The sequence below is a fragment of the Channa argus genome, chromosome 15 (assembly GCF_033026475.1).
Source record: "Channa argus isolate prfri chromosome 15, Channa argus male v1.0, whole genome shotgun sequence".
NCBI classification, from domain to species: domain Eukaryota; kingdom Metazoa; phylum Chordata; class Actinopteri; order Anabantiformes; family Channidae; genus Channa; species Channa argus.
Window position 1 is genome coordinate 5,876,164 of NC_090211.1, and position 24,850 is coordinate 5,901,013.

At 37.9% G+C, this 24,850-nt stretch overlaps 2 protein-coding genes across 6 annotated transcripts; both read right to left on the reverse strand.

The window, feature by feature from the left end:
• Window positions 1-2,108: 2,108 nt before the first annotated feature.
• Window positions 2,109-11,373, reverse strand: elac2 (elaC ribonuclease Z 2). Its single transcript, XM_067477929.1, has 24 exons — window positions 10,895-11,373; window positions 10,148-10,198; window positions 9,972-10,042; window positions 9,626-9,690; window positions 9,460-9,517; window positions 9,300-9,368; window positions 9,077-9,181; window positions 8,876-8,931; window positions 8,703-8,761; window positions 8,219-8,291; window positions 8,029-8,141; window positions 7,845-7,943; window positions 7,600-7,738; window positions 6,437-6,522; window positions 6,027-6,148; window positions 5,773-5,869; window positions 5,410-5,548; window positions 5,289-5,327; window positions 5,003-5,112; window positions 4,128-4,227; window positions 3,910-4,030; window positions 3,438-3,516; window positions 2,962-3,106; window positions 2,109-2,581 (listed from the first exon to the last, which is right to left on the reverse strand). The coding sequence occupies exons 1-24, from the start codon at window positions 11,215-11,217 to the stop codon at window positions 2,333-2,335; spliced, it is 2,568 nt and encodes an 855-aa protein (XP_067334030.1). The 5' UTR covers window positions 11,218-11,373; the 3' UTR covers window positions 2,109-2,332.
• A 637-nt stretch (window positions 11,374-12,010) lies between these two features.
• map2k4a (mitogen-activated protein kinase kinase 4a) lies at window positions 12,011-23,161 on the reverse strand. Of its 5 annotated transcripts, XM_067477010.1 has the most exons (13): window positions 22,708-23,161; window positions 21,768-21,803; window positions 20,838-20,870; window positions 18,049-18,151; window positions 17,764-17,938; window positions 17,533-17,652; window positions 17,297-17,416; window positions 17,155-17,206; window positions 16,935-17,062; window positions 13,830-13,907; window positions 13,227-13,375; window positions 12,967-13,012; window positions 12,011-12,746 (listed from the first exon to the last, which is right to left on the reverse strand). In XM_067477010.1, the coding sequence occupies exons 1-13, from the start codon at window positions 22,823-22,825 to the stop codon at window positions 12,633-12,635; spliced, it is 1,272 nt and encodes a 423-aa protein (XP_067333111.1). In that variant the 5' UTR covers window positions 22,826-23,161; the 3' UTR covers window positions 12,011-12,632. The 5 variants fall into 5 exon arrangements, with proteins under 5 accessions (XP_067333111.1, XP_067333113.1, XP_067333112.1 ...); XM_067477012.1 differs by lacking the exon at window positions 20,838-20,870 and having other exon boundaries at window positions 18,049-18,139; XM_067477011.1 differs by lacking the exon at window positions 20,838-20,870.
• Window positions 23,162-24,850: the final 1,689 nt, after the last annotated feature.

Here is a 24,850-nt window from a genome sequence, read left to right on the forward strand (position 1 = left end):
GAAGTGAGTCACACACAGGGTAAAAGCAGGCCAGTCAAATTGCTCACCCAAAAGTTTCAGGTGGTTTTCTTGAATGAATAAATGATAAGTACATTTGAATTTTGCCTTCACTGTTCATTTGTGGTGGTCCACTGCTGGTCAAGTGATGATTAGGTCTATCAGTCCACCATTTACGACTTTGCAATGTTTGTGCCCAAACCGGTTTCTGGCCCTTCCTGATTATCATTCATGGTCTTTCTGCTGGAGGTGGCCTCAGTGGCAGCAAAGACCTGTAAATTGACTCCAAGCTCAGAAGCAATGCATCTTCATCTCACTGCAGAAAAAAAAAAAAAAATGCTATTCGCTGGGGCCCACTGCTTAACCTACGAATCTCTGAAAACTCACATTTACCTCAGAGTTCTGGCAGCTGTCACACCCAAAGAAAGAGACTGGATGCTCCTGTTTAAATTTAGAGACGAACCATAGGTAATATTAAAATTAAACCTTTTAAGAAAAATAGTTTACAATTGCAAGGCAAGAAAAGTGCTGGAAAACAAGGCAGTGGTAAATGTTTTCTCTGACGAGTTCACTATAATTGAAAGGTCAAGCCTCAGAAATCAAACATCATTCATCCCTGCAGACACTGTAGGTTCAGGTCACGAACCATGTGTCAAAAAAAGGTAGCCTGCATGAGCTAAATAACATTTGAGCTAATTTTCCATACTGAGTAACTGAGCCAATATCTCCAATATCTCCTAATGGTTTAACGGTCCTGATGATCCCTTTTATGACATAAACCCTCGGTTTTCTCTGTGAAAAGAAGAGACTCCTGCAGTCACCGCTCCCTCAAGTGGCAAAAGATAATAGGTCAGTCTTCATGAGCAGATTTTAATGTTGCCTGATTTTTTTTTCTTTACCTTTGAGTGGCTGATATGAGCTTTAATAGCTCGCTGAAGCCCCCATGTGGAATAGTGTGGAAAATTCCAACATCACACCTCTCATGTGCAGTGGTTTCTACAAGCTTCTTCCATAGTCTTCACCCTCTGTTACAACTGAAAAGATAAATATGTCCATTTCAACAATAGTCATACATTTTTCAACGGGATATAAAAGGGACAAATCTCAATAGGGAATAAAGGATATTTTTGGTCAAAATATTACTTATTATATATTTTGTCTCTTGGAATACATTTTAAATGTTTTTTTACAATCATATTAATTTGGGATCATGTAGAGAATGATTAAGGAGGAGCTCAGTTATTAAATCTTTTTTATAACAATTGTATTGGGGTAACACTTAATTTAAGGCCCACTATTATTTCCTTTATATGTCTTAATAATGATGTAATAAATATATTAATACTCAACTGGGAAGCACATTAGAAGAGTGGTTAGCACTCAAACTTCACACGGTCACAAGTTTAAACCTGCTGGCTTACTGCATTATCTCTGTGCTTGTGTCTGAGTCCTCACTCAGTCCAAATTCATGCCCGTAAGTGTGAATGGTTATCTTGGTGCCCTGTGATAGATGACAGACTCGTCCATGATGTACCCTCTGTCTTACCCAATAACAGGTGTTAAACCCTTTAGCAGAAACACTTATAATTGTTAACACATACATTCAATCTTACATTTGGGGATGTTTATAGTGTATTTGAAACCATTTATGATTTGCTGTAATAGGCTGAATGCACAGGACATGCACCTCTGATTCACCTTTGGTGCTATAACGACCTGAACACGCCGATTGGGAGGGCATTGAAGTAAACAAGTCAGCTGAAAGGTCAAAACAGCCATGGCAGTGGTCCTATGAAATTATTCTTAAAAAAAACTTATTAAGCTAAATGCTAATATCAGAATAAGGATATTGTGCTCCTGTTTTGGCACAAATCAATGTCTAATTGAGGGTTAGAGAAATGTCAAAGTATTTGTCAAATGCTGCTTAAGGTTAGTAAGGGTTTGCTGCATACATTAAATCTTTAACAATGTCATTTTGCATAATCCCTGTTTAAAAAAACCTAACAAGTAAGTGAAAACTAAATGTAAGAAAATAAAGAATGCAGTAATTCATTTGTCTGGTCATCAATAGTGACAAAGGCACGGCACAAAAATCTGATAGGATACGGTAACACTGTGTGGTATTTCTTTATTCTGTTTAATGAAAAACAATGACTAGTTTAATAGCTTAGCGCTGCACACAGCAACACAAGAAATCTATATATCTTTTCTTTAATCAACCCACACAAGCTAAATAAAACTCTCAAGTTCATTTAAATAAGAAAACTCAGGATCCTCTTAGTGAAAGTCTCTTCATCTGGGCTCATGTGTTAATAACATGCGGTTCACTCAGGCTTCAGCTGATTTTCAGTCTCTTAGTTTCTACGCTGTCTGTCGCTGCCTCCTCCTGGTCTCTTTTGGCACCTTGTCCCACTTCCACCACTCTGGTGCTCATTTGCTCAGCGTTCATCTCAGAGCTGCTTGCTCTCGGTTGTCTCAGCTCCCTCCTCTCTCTTCTCTCCTCCATCTCACCGATCTCCTCTGCGAAGAGGGTTTTGAGTGCAGGGATGAGTTTGGGGATGACTTTAAAATCTTCAAGGCAAATCTTAGAGAAGGAAATGGAGAAAGTGGTCATTAGGCTGCACCACACTCCCCTCCCAGCAACACTGCACATGCTGTGTGTTAGTGATTGTTAGTGACTCGATTCCAACGTCATCCACAAATAAAGTACAACAAAGTAAACTACAAAACATTTGAAGCATAAAATATCTTGGAAAATATTGTTTGGCAAGATCTCCAAGCATGAGATCTGGTTTATGAGTGCTGCATACATGTGCACAGACTGAAAAGGTGATTTACATAAACAAAAGTTAAGAAATTCAATGCCGTTTTACAGCTGTCAAATTTAAAAACTCACACAGACACATGCAACCCAACTGCTGGAACACTTTTGCATGACATTTCATCGTCTACCGTGCTACTTACTCTCATGTGGTCGAACGATATTCCCACTTTGTCACTGAAGACTTCGCTGAAAAGAGGAATTTTGGCGTAACGCTGGCTAAAGTGGTTCAGCATGATGAAATCAGCGTTCATCTTCATGCCGATACCGATGGCCTGGGAAGTTGTGCTGTCAGAAAACACGAAGAAAAAAGCCTGAAATTTAAAGTGTTTCCCCAGAGAAAACTTAGTTCACTCAGTTTGTCAAAGCACAAGTTTCTAAGGGGATTTTTCTGACAGACAAAGATGCTTTGTACAGACAGAAGCTCACTCTCCAAGTATAAAAAGGTGTGAAAATCGATGGCAATTGTCTGTGGACAGTAAAGAGATTTAACAACTCAAAAATAACCTACAACAGTCAACAAACAAGCTTTACTGCTACAGTTTCCTCTTTTCTTCATTTGTATAAATAACACTAAAGCCCTAAGGAGCTCCTTGGTGAAACAGTTTGTTTTCATCACCTGTGTCTCTTCTCTACAGCTTCCGCCTCCAGCCCATCTTCCAGTGTGGCTTCGTGGATAAGTAAAGTTGCATTCTTTCCTGGGAAAAAAAAAACATATATAGCCTGAATGACTCTTCCTGTCCCTGAGGAAATCAATCAGTTAGTGGGTGTAATCAAAAATGGCCATGCCCTGTTTGTCTGGTGAGCTGAGTCATCTTTAATGAACTGACATGGGATATAGTTGCTGTCTCTGGACTGAATCCAGTCAAGCAATTTAAGAAGAGTCAATGAAGTGGGATCTCACAGGACTAATTAGAAGAACCTGCCAGCTAACAGAGCGATCAAATACTCCAAGAAATTTCAGAGAAAATATTCAACCACGTAGTTAAGCTACAGTTATGAGGACCTGAATCAATGAATGAATCTCTGACGTATTGAAATCATACTCTCAACCTCAACACACTGAAATATAGACACCAATCGGTACCAACCAATGTGTACGAATGCATCGCAGGGCATTGTGTCCCCAGAAAAGGCCAATTTCCACCCTGACTGATGAGTGAAGCTGCAGGCAAAGGCGTTCTTGCAGTGACGCACTAAGCAGGTCTGAAACTGAGACACACACGGGGACACAATGATGAGTAACTTGAAGTTTCTGAACTGGGAAGTTTCCAATTTTGAAGGATGTGATGTTCAAACAGCTACAGACCTTCTCTAGATCATTTGTTTTCAGCAGAGCTTGGATGAACGACTTTGTCCTCTGTGTGGGCGCCTCAGTGCCGTCACAAAGAAATTTGTTAGGAATGAAACTGAAAGACAAAATGGATGATGACTTCAAGACATCATGAACAAATGAATAGATTTGCAACTTGCCCCACGTCACATAAATGCTACACACACACACACACACACACACACACACCTAAAAACATACTTACATGATAGTACAGCATGTTAAAATCATGTTACCTCCACTAGAGCAAGTGACGATATACAGTGAGGGTGCTCAAGCCTCTTTTTTGATTTGCATTTTTTAGGCAGATCCAATGATTTTATGTTGATGGTTCAGTTTTTAGTCTGCAACCAACATGGCAAGGAAATGTGCACACGTGCAGACTACACATGTAGCATGTGAACCACAAGTGAAGTCTGCATGAGTCAAACAGTCAGATTGCAAAATGTGGTCACAATGTTTCTTCTAGTTTGGCTCGAATAACTTCTAAATAAATGTCACACAAATCTAAATCTTTTCACTTCGCCACTCGGCTATAACTCTGTAAGTAATGTTTTCCTCTGCATTACTTTAGACTGCGAAAGTGACAGTGATGCCAGGCAATTGGATTCATACAGAAATGAGATGCTAAGAACCATATGATTTGCTAAGAGCAGTTGCAAAGTCTGAAATTGGATATAAATAGTTATTTACAACGGCATAAAAGACTGTCCCAGCTCAGATTTGTTGAAAACCTCTTTGGTTTGTTCATTTCCATGAAAGAAAAAACTGATACGAGTCACTTGGAGTCAAAGAGAATGGATTTGGGTCACTTGAGCCTGTAATGTGAATGTAGATTTGTGTTCACGTACTTGATATGGCTGAGGATCTCCTCACAGTAGTTGTGATACTGGTTGAGCCAGCTCATGATCTGGACTGGAGCGATCAGGTAAATGGGACTAAATGTCTTTCCCAAAGTTGTCTGGATACAGGAAGATGACAGAATTAGCCAAACTTGATCATTCTGATCCTCATTCCAAGGTGACAGTATTGAAAGGCAGAGCTACAGCCCTGTAGTAAGTAAGAATTTCCAGAATTTACTGTAAATGTAAAACATTCGGTGAGCAAATGAAACAACAGAACCTTTTTAAAACATACCAGTGCTCTCTCTCTCTGATACAGCAACTTCAGCAGCCCCTGAGACAAAAAGATGGGCGTCAGTAGTTATATAGAGGAGGAAAACTGTTTGGTTACTTTAACAAAATGGGAATGTGCTCACTGTGTGGTGGTCAGCGTGCAAGTGTGAGATGAACACTGTTGAGATTTTGGAGAGCGTGTCATCCACATCATCCCCGTAGTGTCTACAGAGCTGACTGAATGTTCCCTCTCCACAGTCCAGCAGCACTGACTGACTTGGGCTACAGACAAGTACAAACATAGACGGCTAAGCAGGAGGAAATCTACACTGGACATACACTTTAGTGAAAACTGTGGGAAAAAGCAATATTCAACATTATGTAAATAAAAGAGAGTTTAAGTTTTTTTTGGTCCAGATTCAATTTCTAGGCCTTCATGTCAACTAAACACAAATGAACAGAACACATGTATAATCTACCTCTAAAGTTATGGGGAAAAAACATACCTGATATTAACTAAAGTGCCACTGACATTTCTGATCTTCATTGGAAGTGCTGATCCTGTTCCCAAGAAAACCACCTCTGGGTAACTTGTTCTACACCCTGCAGCAGAAAAATAATAATCACTGAGCTCTGCAAATAAAAAGGCCATTTAGTTTAAAATGACTATTTAAATATAGTCAACATTATAGCACAAACAATATTATAGAACAACCATCTGGTCCAAAGTAACCAAAGTACACTTCTGTGCTGAACTGACCAGAAAACTCTGCAGCTTCAGTGAAGCAAATCTTCTTGCACTTGTCCACTTCTTCCAGAAAATGCGGGACCTCAGAAGCTTCTTTCACAAACTCTTCAGTGTTGCAAGAGGGGATGGCTTCTCTAACAAATGAGATACAAAGTCAAGAAGACACACACCGCTGCCTGCAAAAACACTGGTGGGGAAAACAGGGATTCTTTTCACATCTGACCTTGATGCGCATCTACACTGTTTGACAGGAGGAGTGAAGAAAAAGCACTGACACTTGTAAGATGAGGTTAAAAAAAGAAGAAAGAAGAAGAAAGCGGCTGAGTGCAATGGTCCATCCCAGATTGTTTTCTGTGACAAGGCAGCGCTTGGAGCTGCAGAGTAATGTTGGCTAAATTGGGGGGATTGAAGGACAAACTAACCTTTGCCACTCCATTACGGGTCTGAGCTGGAACTTGAGCAGACATTCAGCTCTGACGTTGGGGACGTGCAGGGCAGCTTGAGGTTCCTGGGGACATAAAGAAGGCTTTGATGTTTTTTTTTTTTTTTAAATGTACCGTGCCTGATTTGTTTGTCTGTGAACTCAGTAGACACACAGGTGAAATAAGGTTTAAATAAAAGAAGAAAGCAAATAGGTGTTACATTAGTTTATAGTGCAGGATTCCAACACTGTGTTTAAGGGTCACTGAACATGATTTAATTCTTAAGGAACAAAAGCACTCAGTCTTTACACTCACTCGATTCCTGTGTTTATAAGAACTCAAGACTCCATATTAGGCTCCTAATATGTGATGACTGGTATTACAATTGTGCATTGAAATAAAGCACTTTGTGCTTCTATATTATCAAATGAGAACTAATTTAACATTTTTTTTCCTGGTAAATTACAGTGATTTCTATCTGAAACAAACAAAGTCTGAATAGCTATATCTCTGGTGTTTCAATTAACAAATTGTCAGACTGAAATATTTAATAATATATAATAAAATAATAATAATATATAATTTCATCAGTGGAATATCCCCTAAACAAAAATATAGACCTTATGTGAATATGTAAAATGACATTTTTCGAAAAACATACCCAAACCATGAAATATAGGATCATAATTTGTGTAAAATTAGTGCTGCTGCAAACCACAATTATTTTGATTTTATATTTTTTTTTTTACTAGTTGATCAAGAAAATATTAGGTCAAATTATGTAACACTGAAACTGTATCTGTAAATGAAGAATGTGTAGTAGCTTGCTTTGTGACCCGTAAATTCAGCTTTGACATTAGAAAAATAAATATGCATATTAGCTGTAGCTGGAATAAAGATTTTAAGAAAATTCCACAGTATTCTTTAAATCCCCAAGATCCTGATTCTGACAATATTAAATGTAACGTGCCTTGGGTTTTCAATCTTTAAATTTTTATAAAATTGTAAAACATATATAAAATGAACTTAATAAGTTGCATTGTGTGTAGTTGGTCATTGAAGACATAAGCAAAGAATTGTCTGTGGATACGTTTGTGCAGAACCAGCTTCAATCAGTGCTCACTGAAAAGACTCCATCTGATGCACCTGCATCTGTCTGTTACCTTTGTTTTATACGATTTTAGTTCTGGAAACATCTCTGGGTGAATCATGTTCAGCTGCGCTTGAATTTTGTGACTTCTGATGTTGTGAACTGTAGAGACTTGTTCATTAAGGATCAGATGTTCTGTTGTGGACGGAAATCTACAAAAACCCAGACAAAGAGCTCAGTCATGCTGAATGTCAAACAAATAAAGAAGAAAAGAATAAGTCTCTATGGAGTCTGGTTGCACAGTAGGAGAAATCAAACCTCTCCATCCACTCTTTGTACTGATCTGTTTTCAAAACAGACTCTGGAGTCATGTGGACCACAAGCGCAGCAGGGTCCTCAGTCCCTCCTGTTTGGTACCTAATGGAAATTGATATGTTTCAACTAAAGAAACAAGCTGTTCTCATTCTTTTTAAAAAAGGGTCAACTCAATAATCGGTGGTACCTTCTCAGTTGCTGATTGGTAAAAACAGCTTCGACAAACTCTTCTGACGGACACTCGACAACGATAAAGACTGGTCCTGGGTCAATGGGAGTACAAACTTGCTCGGGTCGGATCTACAAGTCAATAGCAATAGTGTCAGCAAATACAGTTAAGAGCTGCAGCCTAAAATGTGAGATTATTTATACAACACCTCTTTCCCTTCATATGTTATGTTTTTCCCATCTTTCAGAGCTGCAATGAGAGGACCAATCTCTGCTGTACCACTGTGATAGAAACAGAGTCACAATTAAAGCATTATTTGTTACATTTTGAAAATGCAAGGTGCATAATTTACTATTATGATGGCATAAGTTCATTATTTACATCACACCATGTAAAGTTAAGTTAAAATGTACATTTAACTTCCTGCAAATTGTTACCACATGAGAACAGTTCACTAAAAATCACAAACAATAATAATAAAACCATTAATATTCGAAATAATACTGTATAACAACAAATGCTGTATGGATCTGATGGTGAAAACATAAACTGAGTCCACAGGTACCCACAGAAAAGAGGTTTGATTATTTAAACAGCATAATCCACCTCACTATGTAAAACACCTGCTGTACCACACCACCTTTAATAAAACACCAATAATAACTATTTAATTTGTCACATAATTTACTTACACAGGCAAGCCCAGCTCCTTGGCCTGGGCAACTAAGAAATTTCCTTTCTTGGGATGAAGCTGTAAGTGTTTGGGAGTGAATTTAAAAAAAAAAAAATCAATAAAACATTTACATACAAAGTTCCTCAATTTGTAGAAAGTTCACACACGATAACATAGTTTGGAGTTTCTTACCTTACATATGAAAGCAACCACCAATGAGCTATCTCTAGCTGCTGTTTGCATTTTACCTAAAAAAAAAAAACAGTTTCAACAAAAAATTTTATCCTCATAAAGATACTTTTTACAGTGATGATGATGAATCTAACCTAAATATGTCACACATGTCCAATACAATACTCTTTGCCTTACAAAATAGTTAGTGATTAAACTCACTTGGACTTTCTCTGTAGATGTTAGCATGAAGGTCATCGCTCTTCGGAGAAGCAGGACTTCGAGAGGGGCTGCTGCTGCCCGATCTGCTGTGATTCCTTGACTGGACTACAAATTAAAGAAAGAAGAAAGTCTGCTATGAACCAAGATACTTTTAAATATTCTAAGTAATTTAAGAAAAAATAAAGGAGGAAACTGTAAAATAAGAATTTATCTATGATTTTACCAAATACTGGCACTTGATAAACTGTCATTGTTTCATCTGAGTAGGTCTCTTCAGTGTATGGTCGAACCGCTGTGAATATATAATACAGTAAATCATACAAAGAGAAATAATGCCAAAAAAATAAGGCAATATCTAATTCAGACCAGTAAATTTTACATACAGAGCTTGATGTCTTCTAGAGGTCCAGAAAATGACTTGATGGCATTAAGATAGTAGTCCTTTGGTTGGAAAAAAGCAAACAAGAAGAAACACAGTAGACTTAAAGTAAGTACATGTGAACAATAAAAAGCTCCTGTGTATTCTGACTGTGTGATTGTGTTTCTCACGAGCTGTGGAGGTCCAGAGAGGACACACTCAGGCACACCGGTGTCCTTTAAAGTTAATATCATCCCTGCAGAAAGAACAACACACAGACACACACATGTTCGGCTTAAAAAAAGATTATAAAAACACACTATATGCCCAAAAAAAATATTCGACTGTCAATATAATTCATGTGTAAATCAATACATGTCACTAGGAATTTTGACAAAACCTTTTATTTTGCTTTCTGGTAAACATCTTTAATTAACAGCTGCTTTAAAACAAATGTTCAAATACAACAGATTACACAAACACAGAACTACCACGGATCATGGGAGTTAGTGACTATATCAGACAGGTATTACTGACCTGATAAACCTCCGACATTCTCCCAGCTTAGTCTGGTCAGGAAGATGTTGTCCAAGCGAGCAGCTTTTAGTCTTTCACAGTGAAACAGATTAACATTACCACTCATTCTTTTTGTCTGACAGACTGACTGAGGTACAAAAAAATAAATTTACACCATGACAGACAAAGCGGCTTACTTGTGCTCCTGCATGAGTCTCTGTGTCCCTTCACCACAGTTGAACAGGTACCTGCAGCAGAGAAGAGGTACACTCGGTGCATGTGGATGGTGACTACAGTGCATCTATATATTAGAGCATTGTGATGTTTTTCATAGTCTGTATATTTTCAAGTCTAGCTATAAAGTTAAAATTTGATGTTGTTTCCCCTAAAATGACACGTTTTCATATGTGTTAGGTTCAAAAACATTCTCAAAGATTCACTAAACCACATAAAACTTTACAGTTTATGTTTGAAAAAGTCTAACAGTTTACAAGTGTGTCACTCACTCTGTAAAAGCACCAAACACTACTGATATTTAAGTGGACTCCAGGCAAATTCTTAACTCCTTTCAAGCAAAAAGTAAACAGGCTGCTCAGCACAATTTGAAATGGCACAACCTGAATACTCCTCTGTAAATGGGATATCAGTTTTTGATATGAATACATATGAACACATTTTGTCATTGTGTGTAGATCGAGGGGGAAACTGCTATTGTAGACATTTTAGATTAAATCCACAACTTGATAAAGTATGCAATACGAGTTGGTGTATGAATGTTGGCGATGGTTATTTGTAACTATATGGTCACTATTTGTGACGTAACATTAGTTGCCAAGAACGTACTGACGGTACTCACTGCGGGACAATTAACTCACTGCAATAAGTTTAGCTGAGTCTATCTAATAAACTTCCAACTGATTACAAGTCTCGTGATTATAAATTACCTGTTGTACTCGGAGAATACATAAAGTGAAGCAGCATTGTCTCTGCTTCCAGCGCCGACGACCTGCACGTAAACAGTGGATGGTCCACGAACGTCTCCTCGTTTATTCCTGTTCTCTTTGGTTTTCACTCTCCGCAACGGCTCCTTCGCTTTCTTCGGATTAATACATTTATTGTTATTATTAGTGGCCATTGTCCGCAAAACCTGAAAAACAGTCCTGTGAAACCTAGAATCACAGCGTGCGATTGTCGGAAGAGCAGCAGACTGCGCTCTACCTTTAACAAACCACGTTAAACACCTGAGCTTCAGATGAACCGTATTCATAATCAATACGTCACTTAGTCATTATGAAAGGTAAACCAACCACAAAATTATTTCATCCTTGAAAACATCTTTCTACCAGCTTTTTGCTCAATAATTATACAGCAGCAGCTACATGCACCTTCAGCATGACTTTAGAGGTTGGTTGACACGTGACTCTTTCCGGCATCTAATGATGACGTTACACAATCGTATCGCTTATTGGTGTCACTAGTAGTTCTGTGGACCAATCAAAGTGGCTTTAAGAGAGAGGGAGGCGTGACACAACCGCTGCAAAATATAAACAAAGTTACAACAAAAACTCTAGGAACTGTTTTTGTTTTTTGATTACAAAATAAATGGAGGGCCCACTTTGGCCTATTTGTCTCTTTTGTGATCACATTCCCTAAATAAAATCCTCTGTTTAACATTTTGTACAGATTTTTATGAATGTACAGGTGAATTATGTAGTTCATTTGTAGGTGCATATATGTTGTGCTTCAATGTGGAATTGTATATTCTAAGTATGAGAACCTAGGACATGAGTATCTAGCACACTTATCCAAAAATCCTAATATAATACTTTTCTACCAGTGGGCCAGAAACTAACAGCAAATTCTAACATTGTTAAAAGATACCCAGCATCCATGTCAAAGTATGTTGGTGTATTGGGGCCAAACGTAGCATCAACATGCGGAAAACAAGACATAATGTAATCTTCAGATAACCCAACCTGGAAAACAGAGAATCTTCACAGACACCACATCACCATGTATATTTAAGTGCAATTTATTCACAAAAACACACACAAACAACAGACTTTTCCTCTGTCTTTATTCATATATCAGCATTAGTCCACTGCACAGTGAGACTGCCTGGGTTGCAAGTCTAACATGATTCGTCCCACAAACACTTTGAACTGCTTTATATCTTGAGAAGCAAATTTCCATTACGATACCAAACAACAATGCTTTCATTCACATACATGAAAGAGGTGGGACAATTTACACAGAGCATGATTCCAGTATGTTCAAGAATCTCCATACCAAATACTCCACATAATTTTGGTTCTATAAATACAACTTCCAGGTTATGCTTTTTTCCCTTTAAAATCACTGTTACTAATCACTGAGATGTGTCCTCATTAACATGAGTCAAGACCATGATTTAATGATTGATTCAGCTGCTATTACACTTAAGTGACTGTGCGTTTGTGAACGAGAGAAACTGAAGTGTGTTAATATATTATACAGACATGACTGAAATGACCACCACTAATATTGCAAATGGTGTTTTACAATTCTTTTAACACTGCAATAAGGGGACCAAGCAAATTTACACAAGGATGTTTTTTTTTTTACTCTGCTGTATTTTTTATGTAATGTCTCTGTTACAGACTGTTGTATATTTACTGATGTATTGTTGTTTTTGTTCTGCTATCAGTCCATATACATAGGGGAGATTGGAGAAGATGGCATCTGATCCAGGAGCCTGCTGACGTAACCAGCTACGTCGACCGAGCGCTCTTCATAGATCTGAATGAATGGATCTTTCTGAAATGGTAGAAAAACTTTTATTTTTATACAATTTATACATTAATACAGACTCAGACGAAATGACACACACATCAGAATATAGGAAAACCGGCAAAAAAACCCAAAAATATTATGAGTAAAACTGCAGTTGAAACCCTATATTTCTATATGTACATTTTGTATTTTGAGTGTATACAGAGGGAGTAGTAGCCTTTATAATGATTTAATACGAACTCACCAGTAGCTCCTTGTACTTTGGCCTTTTTGATTCATCCTTTGTAAGGCTTAAAGAAAGGATGAAAAAACTATTTTACAACAGTGAAGATTACAGTTTATCAATTTGTTCACCAGGTGGACAGGAGAGGAAGGTGCAGCTTCAGTTTATACATAATAAAGAAAACCTCAAGGTGAGCCAATTTCCTGATTTAAGAACATTTCCTTTACCATTTTGACTGTGGTATTATGCTGCAAATTACATTCAGAGACATCTACCCTTACCACAAGTTGACAAAGGTGATGAATTTGGGTGAGAAGCGTCTCTCATCTGAGTTGTTGAGTTGTGGTGGGTCTCCTCTCACCACTTGGGTCAACTGGTCAAAAACACTGTTCCACTTTGGGTAAGGAAACCGTCCTGTGGCCAGTTCATACTGAAACATAATATATACATGAGTGGACAACTGGATTTAATTCTAAGTGGACTTCAAATGGTGTGTGATATGAGATCAAGAGTCCACATCATACATTATGTAGATTAGAGATAAAATTAATTTTTTTTTCTTCTGGACTAATAATAATAATAATAATAATAATAATGACAAATTATTTTTAGAAGCCAAATTATAAGGAAAATATCTGAAGTTACAACAGCAATTTGTCATTTCAATATAAAAAAAAAAATTAAATGCAAACTAATTTTGCTTAAAAATAAATACGTTTTTTTTTTTTTAATATTCACTCATCAATATTTTTATTTCACCAGATCTTTAACCAATAGGCACATTAGCATTTGTGGCCACTTTTAAAGACAAGATTCATAACTAAACTGTTTACATTTTTTTTTCTTTTAACTATACTAATAATATAAATATTAATAATACTTACCAGCGTTATTCCCAAACTCCAAACATCTGAGCGGACATCATAGCCTTGCCTGGATGCACTGGGATCTATTCTCTCTGGCTGAAAATTACACAAGAATTGTACTGAAAACCTCATTTGTTATTGTTTTTTTAAACAAAAGAAATATACAAACAAAAAAGAACAATGTAAGAAAATATGACCTCCCATATATCCTTGAGAAAAAACTAATTGATAACAGCATTAGCTTAAGTTAGCATGTAGCTTATTAATAAAGTACCTTGGTTCAAAGATGATTCAGTAAACACAACTAGTTACAATATGTTAGCACATATTGCCACTATTAGAAACTTAAATAAAAGCCTGTTTTGCACCCATATGGAATTTGGATGAAACAACTTTATCTTTGAATTTATCTTTATTCCTTTTGACGTACATTATCTGTAAACTCTGATCTGTAAAAGCACAAAGATTTGTTTACTCCTGTCAACAAAAACATTTTTATATGTGCATATGAACAAGACATTCATAAAGCATTATTCACAAGAGTAAGTCAACTTTCTGCAGCAATTGTGAATAAAAGTATAATAAGTCTGACCTGACTTCTACTGCACAGTTTGGATTGAAGTTGTAAATGTACTTCTGCTGTGCTTTAACTCCAGCTGCTGTAGTTTTTGCAAACCACCAGAGGTCGCTCCATGTAAACAAATTGCTAAGAGTATAGATTTTAATGTAAAAAAAAAGAAAAAAGTCTGACTCTTATCAAGGGGCTTTTAGTTTTTTCTCTGAACTAGATCATCAGCAATAAATGAATATCCAAACTGAGCCACAACAAATCTCCTCCTAGACAAGCTTAGCCCCGAGAATACCAGGCCAGCTCATCACCTCTGGGCATGTTGTCACCTGCACAACAAGATGCAATCAGCTGTGTAGCTCACACATAGTGCAGCATGCTCCCTCATTACTGCCTCTCAGGACTGCAGCGTGGCTCTGCGTGTCTTACAGGAGCCCTTTACTTCACTTCACTTTATTATAACCCGCAGAGCAGACATCATGACGATGTGTGTCAGGAGGCTGCGGAAATCTCCTGACTCTCCTGCTGTGGTGCTGAGAAGAGGAAGCGTCTTGCTGGCCCATTTGCAGGCCTGAATTAGACGCTGATGTCACCTAGCAGAGTAGGACAGTCTGTGCTGCAGCACCGATGGGTTTAATAGTACAGCAGCTGACTACTCTAGAGAGCTGCTCACATCTGCCAGGACTAGAAGTGTTTAGTTGCCACAGTTGCAGCATGTAAACGTTTCAAACAGCATTAGTAAGGAAGAAAATAATTTAAAGGATCTATTAATGATACCACCTTCTCCTATCTTACCTCCTAATGTAAATCAAAACAAATTTCAATTTTATAATTGATCTTACAAAATAATCTCAGTGTCTGTGAAAGGAGACTGGTGAGAGATGCCACCACTTATGACTCCACTGAGGGAGTCAAAAGCTTTCAAAACTCCTTTTTTTCCTATATTCTCTATAAAATACTAACTTACACCTTGTTCTTTGGCACTCTATCATACAACATGCATGCAGTATAGACTCGAGCCTAGTGAGGAAAGAAGGCAGAAGAGAACATAAGGACAGGGAGAAGACATTTACATGACAGGACTATAGATAGGGTATACTTTGTATGTTTTGCTTTGTACTACATTAGAAAAATATATTATAACAAATTTCTTTGTGTCCCACTTCTTGACGTAAAAATCAACTTCAAAAGTCGTGTTAGACTACCATCATGTTGCTTTTGTCTCATACACAACAGCTAATTCAGCAACATGATCATAACCACGATCATAATAGGAGATACTGGTTCTATAAAATCTACATACCCAAACAATATGTCAGGTTGCCCAGATCAGCTGAGGTAAATGTTTCTACATTATTGAGCCTACAGCTACCAGCAGCACGGTGATCAAACACCTGGCGAGTGCACCAGCTGGAAATACGAAACTGGAGCTGAGATTCCTGCAGTGTGAGCTCACAGCCACAGGAAGCTCCTAAGTGACTTAATTCAGACCAGGTCATGAATGAAGCGCCCTGCCCCTCACCTTTCAGAGGCCACACAGTGTGGTGATGGTGGTGTTGATGTGCCACTGGGTTCTGATCACTTCTAACCAAATTTAGAATGGAAACTGCTGTGAGCAGGAAGAAGGTGCCCCCAGCTGATGTAACCCCATGACAGTAAAATAATCTGGAGTAATGACGACACTATGAGATCATCTTGCTAAACTGCCACAAGGTTTGGTGCTCTTCAATTACGCTGCATGCACAACACAAAAAGTAACTCCTGTGGTCCTATGGTTTTATTAACAAGTGGTAGTAGTGGCAGTGGAGATATTGATAAGCATTTCATCCTGAGGATTTGCTGCATTCATGCTTTTATAAAATCACAACTGAATTAGTATCTCTGGATTTTATATTGTTGGCCAAAAAAAAAGAGAATGACCCCAACATCAAGATGCTTTGCTCCCTACTGCTTTGACTTTGACCAAGAGAAGATGGCTTTTGCAAGTCCTAAAACTATATGAAAGTACAATAGAAAACTGCCAGAGTGCTCCTAATCAATCCTGAAAATAAATATTATCTGGAGCCCTACGATGACTTGTTAAATATGACTAAAGCCATATAAATGCATGGGAGACAGATTGTCTCCAGGTTACATCTACACAAATAGAAAAAACAAAATACTCCTAAGAGTGTTATTATACTACAAAACCCTTCATGCATCTTGATGACACTTTTCCTCACAGGTCTTAGTCAGCGCCAGGTGAAGTTTTGTTTGTTACACACAGTCACATTTCTCAGCACCATTCCAACCAGTTATTCTGATTCATCATCATTATCTTGTACACACACGCATATATGACGGCGGTCCTGTGTCAGCGGACGAGTCAGACAGATTCCCTGATTCATATCTGCATCCAATTTTAATGAATTATATGAGACGTTTGTTTTTGTAATGTTGGACTCTGAATAATGATGAATAACGGCTCTGTAATAAGCAATGTGTGTGGGCTTGGATAATAAAACTCCAATATTCTCGTAATTTACTTTTATAAACTCTAAAACCGTGCTCCTTACCGCCATGTATGGCCTGCACCCTGCATCTCTGGTTTTGGCAATGGAATCCACCAGCTGACCGCTGATACCAAAGTCGCATAGTTTAATGTTACCGTTTCTGTCCAAGAGGATGTTTGAGGGCTTAATATCTGAGGGAGAGAAACGAGACAGGTAATGAAAACACAGCTGAAGGTAGACGATTAGGAAATTACCATTATCAAAGAAACTAGTATTATTGTACCTCGGTGTATTATTTTCAAGTTTTCTTTTAAGTGGTTAAGTGCTTTCACAGTCTGCAAAATACAAAGAAAACATTTAGCAGCAGAAGTATAAAAAAAGCTTCTCTGTTTATGTAACTAGGGACAAAAACTGCAAAAACTTACAGCTAGTGTTATTTTTCCTAAGATTTCTTCTGGAATCACGTCATCTAATGAGCAATATACAAATTTGTAAAATTTGTCTAAGGAGGTAGCCATAAGTTCCATACAAATCCAACAGTCACCCTGAAACATAAAAGGACTCAGATTTAAAAATAAAATATGATTTTTTTCAATCCAGTAAATAGACATGAATATAAGCTTCGCACATAAATACAGTGCGAAAAGGGTCTTCATTTCACCTCTCTGAACAGAGCCCCATAAAACTGCACGATGTAAGGACAATCACTACTTCTCATGACCACATCTAGGTCCATCAGCAGCTGCTTCTGTTCTTTTTCATCAACCGTTGACCGAATTCTCTGATAAAAACAAACAGCGTTATTAAAGTGCATATACCTCTGACAATGCTGCACAACCCAGATTAACATTGGTTTAATCTGCATCAAAAGAATATCTAGGAAAATAATCACCTTGACCGCCATGATCTGGTTACTTGGTTTATGCACCATCTTGTTGACGGAGCCATATGCCCCTCGGCCAATCTCACCCAAATCTCTGAGATCCTCGGCTGTGAAGTCACAATGCTGCTCCGGGGAAATCTTCAGTTTTCCTGATGATTCGATGCTGTGTGTTCTCAGCCTCTCTCTTAAAAATAAAAATAAAAAAAGTTAAGTAAAGGCAAATGGAAGCAATAAAAATAATAAATAAATAAACACTTTATTATATGGCATCACGAGCGCCGGCATGTTACTCACATGTGCGGATTTTGAAAGGGCGGCCCCGCCGTGTTGAGCGTGAATCTAGTCGCAGGTTTGATCGGAGGGTTGGCAAAGTTAAGCTTCAGGGCTTTGCGTTTACCTGAACAGGAGAGGAAACCATAATCTTATCAGATTTTAAATGAAACAATGAATGATGCGGGTTGAGAAAGGCCAAACGCAAACACATCCCACATGAAAGGTCAGACTGACGAGTGAAAACAACAAAAACCATAAAATGAGATAATGGGAGGAATAAGCAGACAAGAAACCAATATTAAAGTAATTCAATCCATGGATGTTTTATGTGTTTCCAAACCCTAACATAGCTCATTCCTGTATGCCGCAGAGCTCTATTGTTGTCAATCAAATTTTAAAACATTTCAGCTGCACCATTACAATAGGTGACAAGGTCATTCATTACCATAAACACACAATCTATTTTTTTTTTTTTTTTCAATTTTTAATATACTATCCTGTCGCTATCATTCAATAGATTAGTTATAATTTTAAAAATCAAATTGATTCTATTAGGTCTAACTACTGTAAGAACCTTTAAACAGAAAAGGTAAACATATCAAAATTGTGCTTACATCATTATCATAATCCAGTTGCCAAACGTATTGACTCCTTTGCCACTTTATTAGGTGGCAAATCAGTATAGCAACTCCTCCAAATTTTCTACCTTTAAACGGTTATAGTGGTTGTTTGTTTGTTTTTTTGTTGTTCAAATTTGCAAATAATATTAAGTTTAACTGTCTGTTAAAAAGTAAAAGTTACTTTGTCAAGTTACACAGAGTGCTGTATTTGTTATTAAGCCTGACAGCTGACAAATTTGATAGTCAAAATTATTTTGATTTATATACTGCAACATTGCCCAACCTGTTTCACCTGTTCAGAAGTCGATTAAGACACTTAGCTATGTATTGGCATGCTGCTTAGGCCCTCGGTACACGACTGAGGTTAATATTAACTATTCACTGCACTTCAATATACATATGTATGTGAGTGAGTATGTGAAGCATTTTCTTTATCTCAGCATTAATTTGACCTCAAATGTGATCAGATTTTCATTAATGGGATGATTTAAAAAGGATAAGTCTTCATTATTACTTACTACTCACTACTATAAGCCTGATCTCAACAGCACAGGTGTGTGTCATGTGTATTACGTCTTGAAAAAGGGGGATTTCTGAAGACCTTAAAAAAACAAAAATAACAAACAGTTGCTGATGCTCACCTGGCTGAAAATGATTACAAAAACTTTTTTGTAAAGTATGTTTTGGGCCTGCCTTGCTGCCTCTGGACCTAGACAGTTTGCCTTTAATGACAGAGTTAGGATTTCTGAGTTGTATGAGAAAAGTTCTAAAGGAAAATGTCAAGGTATCCATCTTTAAGCTGAAGCTTAACAAAAAGTGGATCATACACAAAAACAACAACCCCAAAAGCCTACACATACGTCTCTCTATCAAAGATGGTTAACACAGAAGAAAAATAACGTTTTGGAGTTGTCGAGTCAAAGCCCAAATCCTATACAAATCCAAGTGAAGACCCAAAGCAGGCAGTTAATGGAAACAAGCTAAAAACATCCCTGAATTTAAGAATAAAAATGGGCCAAAATATCTCTAAGTCAATGTGCAGGGCTGCAAATTGTTACTGAAAATGCTTAGGTGAAGTTATTACAGCAAAAGGAGGTCACACCGATACTCAAGGACTTGAACCAGGCCACTGCAGTTATGTCACATGTACTGTAATCACTTACCTACCACGAAACTCCAAAAGTAAAAGTTTGGCTTTCTCTTTGTTTAATTAAAGTCCCTTTATCTAGTTTCAGGACTTTACCACAAAAATCTGATCATGTTGTAGGTCTTATTTTTGCAGAAATAGAGAAATTTCTAAAAGGGATGACACAGAAATGTACAGTAGCATGTTGCTAAAATTTCAAACACCCACATTCACAATGCAGACAAACCCACCACAACGAAACTTAAAATGTACGGGGGAAAAAAAACTCAAACAAACCCAAACAAAATACCAATGAAGTCTTAATGGAGGCATGCTTCTCAAGGCCAACTGCTCTGATTTTACCTGGAATCATAGGACAGCATTCCCCACGCACTCCACCCAAGATACCACAAGAATGTGTGCGCTGGAATTCCAATCAGCTTCAATAGAAAACATCGCTTGAAATGACAACTTCTGAGTGTAATGTGCCTTGTCTCAACAAGCAAGTGCTATGCTAAAGTGTACCCATGCCAAAAAAATAAAATAAAAAAAAAAATAGACAAACCAGGTGAAAGAAGGCATAGTGACAACACTGCAAGCACTACTTTTTGTTGCTTGTTAGTTGCACACTAAAAACCAGTAAGGTAGAGCTTCCACAGGTAAAACACACACCTTAGTTAGGGGACCTCTTCTAGTACACTAGTAAAATAAGTAGAGAGGATCTGGAACCAAAATATATGGAAGCTTTGAAATTTAGGCTTGTGCCGATGAGAACAAATAAATCTTACCTGGCTAGTAAAAGTAGTTAGTAAATCGGGAGAAAATGTTTTTGTGCAGCATAATAACTGTGTGCCTGACAAGCTGCAGCTTTCTCATATTATCTCAACCAAATATATTTAACACTGAACTAGCAGTCTCCGACAGACACAAGCCTACTTGAACCGATCAGTGGTGCTAACTTGGATTAGTTGAGAACAGCAGGACAGACTCCCCCATACCAGACTGTCAGACGGAAACAAAGGGATGAGAACTGTTTTTGCTAAAGCAAAAGAGGTTTGGCTTACTTTGAGGAGCTCCAGACAGGTTTATCTGAAACCCTAGAGGTGAGAAGACAGTTTTTATTTTCTTCATATATTAATGTCAGTTTGTCAGCTTTTTGTTTCTTGCTCAAGAGTCCACATTGTTAGATATATGGTTCAAATGATTATAGAATCCCCTCTCCCACAGTTTTATTTGCTGACCAAAAAAAAAAAAACAAAAAAAAAAAAAATCACAGAAATTGGCCTTGCTTTGCTGAGTTGTCAAACACACTGGACTATTCAATCTCTCATTCAATGCACTGTAAGGAGGGTATAGCATGCATACATCATTTAAGAAACAGCAACAATCACTTGAACAAAATGACCTGCAGGTGAAACAAAAAAAGGGAAGGGGGGCTAGAAGTGCATATGAATATGCATCATGAAATGGTGTAGCAAGGAAAACACATTACAGTTTTATAAACACATTCTCTTGGGACAGCTCACCATCGTTCAACATCATGTCAGGAGTTAGGAAACAATAGTTAGCAGCATAAAGGTAAAAGGTGAAATTGGATCAGGAACAAAGTGTGTAAAAAAAGGACACAAGAATAAATGTAAGATAAATATAAATCAAATAAATAGAAGTTTATGTTATCACGACGGTTAGGCTTACATAGAGGAGGGTTTACTTCACTGTAATAGAAAGTACTAGGGATACAAACAAAGACTAAAGGAATTTACCAAATTCATATGTAGCACATACATATTTAACATAATCTTTTAGGAATCCATGTAGCTAGATTATCAAACTTGATTAGGAATGTAAGGCAGATCTGAGCGTTTCACATGTCTTGTACTTTGTACATATTCTGGTAAATATGGTTGTACATGTTGTATTTATAATGAAAACTGTATTGAACTAATACTTTAACTGCTTAATCGACTCTACTAAACAATAAAGTTTGTAGCTACCTGTTTCACTCTGACATCTCCAGCAGGTGTTGGACTCTGAAAGTTAAGATGAGAAAGTGTACAGAATAGTAATGAGCATTTAGTTTAGTAGCGTAGTGAATAAAGAATTGTTTAGTTGTTTCTCCTGAAAAGTTTTTAAAAGGGAAGAGCAGCTTCAGGGTTGATTGGGCAAGTAGGGATCAAGCTGTAACACTACATCCAAGAAATAATTGTATTAAAGCTGTAAAGAATGAATGGAAACCTAACAAATTATAAAATCTAAATTAGGATTTATTTTTTATATTCCCAATTACACAAAGGCATAACATAAGTTCTGCTGATTTCTCAGTTATGAGAATTATTTGATAAATTCCGCATATTTACACTAATATAGCTCTGAATGCAATCAATTCCAATGACCTGTATTGTGAGGAATAAATATGCTGTCTTTTGGAGAAGTCCTATCAGGAGAGCTGTGATTCATATGCATAATGACACACTGATTACATCAATGCGGATTAGTACGCATTTAAGGTCAAATATTTGGTAACATTTTAACAAAAAGGTTTAATAACAGGCTTCTATGGCATATGCATTTGTGGTTGTGATATCATTTGGCCAATTTTTTGTACCGGAGTTTGGCGACGTTCTCTCCAGGGAAGAAGGGGACAGAATGTAGCGGGGGAACAAACGATTCAAATTGTAACAAGGACATTACAGACATTTTGTCAGATGTAAAATATATATACATATTCTTTTTCCAACTGACGAACTCGAGCCATTTAAAGCAATTAACAATAAGCTCCCCTTGAGATAATTCTGGTCGGTTCCCTTGGGAATATTTCTCAGTCCTGGGTGTAGCCTGAGCCTCCCACGGCTAGCCCTGCTAACATTAACCTTCACTGCAGCAGACTGCGAGCTCCCAGCTACACGCAGAACCGTACGCAGAGCCTCCACTTACCCTGCACGCTGCTCATTGTTGTAATGTGCTGAGCCTGGGACTGGTGCTGGAGGTATGTCGCAGATCCTGCGTTATTGCTGCTAGGTGTCGTTGAGTTGTTAGGGCTGGGAGTCGCCATTGTTGTGTGTTTGAATTCCAGCAGCAGCACCGGGTTGCGCTGCAGCGACACGGAGAGCAACTTCACCCTTCCCTCCCTGCCACAGTAACTGCTGCCACACTAACACCAACTTCACGCCGCGGAACAAGTGCGTAGCGACGGTACAATGCCTTAAAATACGTTAAACTGCTACGAATATTTCCAACTTTTGGCTTGGCTAAAAGGTGCCTGTGTAGCACCGTTTACAAAAACAAACATCCAGCTAGGATAAGCTAACTAAACTGGCTGGCCAAGAGGCTTTACGACCCGCAATCAGCTGACCAAGTGACACTGACATGTCAACACCCACAGCGGCCATGACTGCTACATGCTAACGACGGTTAGCAGACCGGATGTTAGCTTCAAAATAAAACACAACGCTATTTAGAGTAACCTCGTAAAGGGGGGTTGTGGTCATCAATTTTTCTGCTTTGTTGATTCCTAATTGTACTGTTTAGCAGTTTCATTATTTCCCCACATATTCCCAACACCCAACCAGTGGGCCTAGACATGACTTAACGAGTAGGTAATTAGTTGATTGAATATGAATATGGTTTATTCATTGGTTGCTCTCAAGGACATGTTCAAGGAGTAACAATACAGACAATATGAAAATGATAATTAACATACAAGAAAACCGAGGACAACAGAAGAAGGGTATAGAGAAGGCAGACCCAGGTGCAGTGTGTGTGGCAGTTCCAACAATATGACTTGTATACTTGAAGTGCAGTGTGTGAGTGTTTTTTTTCTGGGTGTGTAGTGTTTGTGTGTCCGGTGTACACAGTAGCATGAATGTATTAGCTAAACAAAAATGATTACATGTTTGAAGTAATTTTTGAGAAAAACACTTAGAAATGCCCACTTCCACCATTGATAAACTGTAAGTGAGCCTAAATTGGCCTGCTTGTGAAATGTAGATGTGGCCAGATGTTAACAAAAGGATTCAAAGGATTCAAAGTGTTTATTGTCATGTGCACAGACAGAAAGCATGTTTCCAGCACAATGAAATTCTTACTTTGCCGTCCACAATAGATGGTAATGCAGTTCTGGATATAGACAATAAAAAGTGAGTTTGACCATTTCTGAAAATAATGAATAATGAGTGTAAATCAATGTAAACAGTTATGTCCATGTAAACAGTTATGTCCATGATTGTAAACTCCTGTCAGCTGTTTAGGAGTCAGATGGCAGAGGGGAAGAAAGAGTTCTTCAGTCTTGAAGTCCTGCATTTCACACTTCCGCACCTCCATCCTGAGGGTAGAAGTGTGAACAGTCCGTGCGGGGGGGTGGGAGGGGTCTTTGAGGATGTAAGCAGCTCTCCTGGGGACTCTGCGGTGGTAAATGCTCTGCAGAGAGGGCAGTGGAGTCCTGGTGATCTTCTGCGGAGTCTTCACCACTCTCTCCAGGCGTTTGCGGTCCATGACAGTAGTGCTGCTGCTCAGGACACTCTCGATTACGCAGCTGTAGAAGTTGCTGAGGATCTTAGTCGACATGCCAAACTTCCTCAGCCTCCTCAGAAAATACAGCTGCTGTTGGGCCTTCTTGACCAGCTGCGTGATGTGACATGGAAGATGGAGGAACTGATAGAGTTCAAAAAAATTTCCCTTTCATCCCTTTCCCCATCATCATTATTTAGACCCAAATTATATGGAGTAAACAGGAACCTTTGGGACCCCCAGGAATGTTGGACCCCTGGACAGTGGACACTTTGTTTGGTTGGTAACCCAAACTAGATTAGCATCATCATTACTTCAGCAAACAAAATAGGCAAAAATTGATTCTAGTACATAAGTCAGGATTCTCAAGACCCTTAATGAGTTCATTAAGGGGCTGTGGGACAAACCTTATGTGAGAGCCTCTATTAGCTTTCAATTGGTCTCCATTTACTTATCAATCAAAGACAAATTCCCTTGCAGTAAAGTTTACAGTATTTGGTATATATTGTTTACAATAGATTTAGTAAGTAATTAAACTATTAAAGTTACATCCAATTTAGAGTTTTATTTT

Excerpts from the sequence above, each read along its gene's own strand:
- elac2 (XM_067477929.1), bottom strand. The coding sequence starts at position 11,217 with ATGAATACGGTTCATCTGAAGCTCAGGTGTTTAACGTGGTTTGTTAAA. Across the intron at positions 8,142-8,218 it reads TAACATATGAAGGGAAAGAG|ATCCGACCCGAGCAAGTTTG; the intron begins GTGTTGTATAAA and ends ATTGACTTGTAG. Across the intron at positions 3,107-3,437 it reads GCTGTAGAGAAGAGACACAG|CACAACTTCCCAGGCCATCG; the intron begins GTGATGAAAACA and ends GTTTTCTGACAG.
- map2k4a (XM_067477010.1), bottom strand. The coding sequence starts at position 22,825 with ATGGCGACTCCCAGCCCTAACAACTCAACGACACCTAGCAGCAATAAC. Across the intron at positions 13,376-13,829 it reads GGAGTTTGGGAATAACGCTG|TATGAACTGGCCACAGGACG; the intron begins GTAAGTATTATT and ends ATTATGTTTCAG. Across the intron at positions 12,747-12,966 it reads CAAAGTACAAGGAGCTACTG|AAAGATCCATTCATTCAGAT; the intron begins GTGAGTTCGTAT and ends CTACCATTTCAG.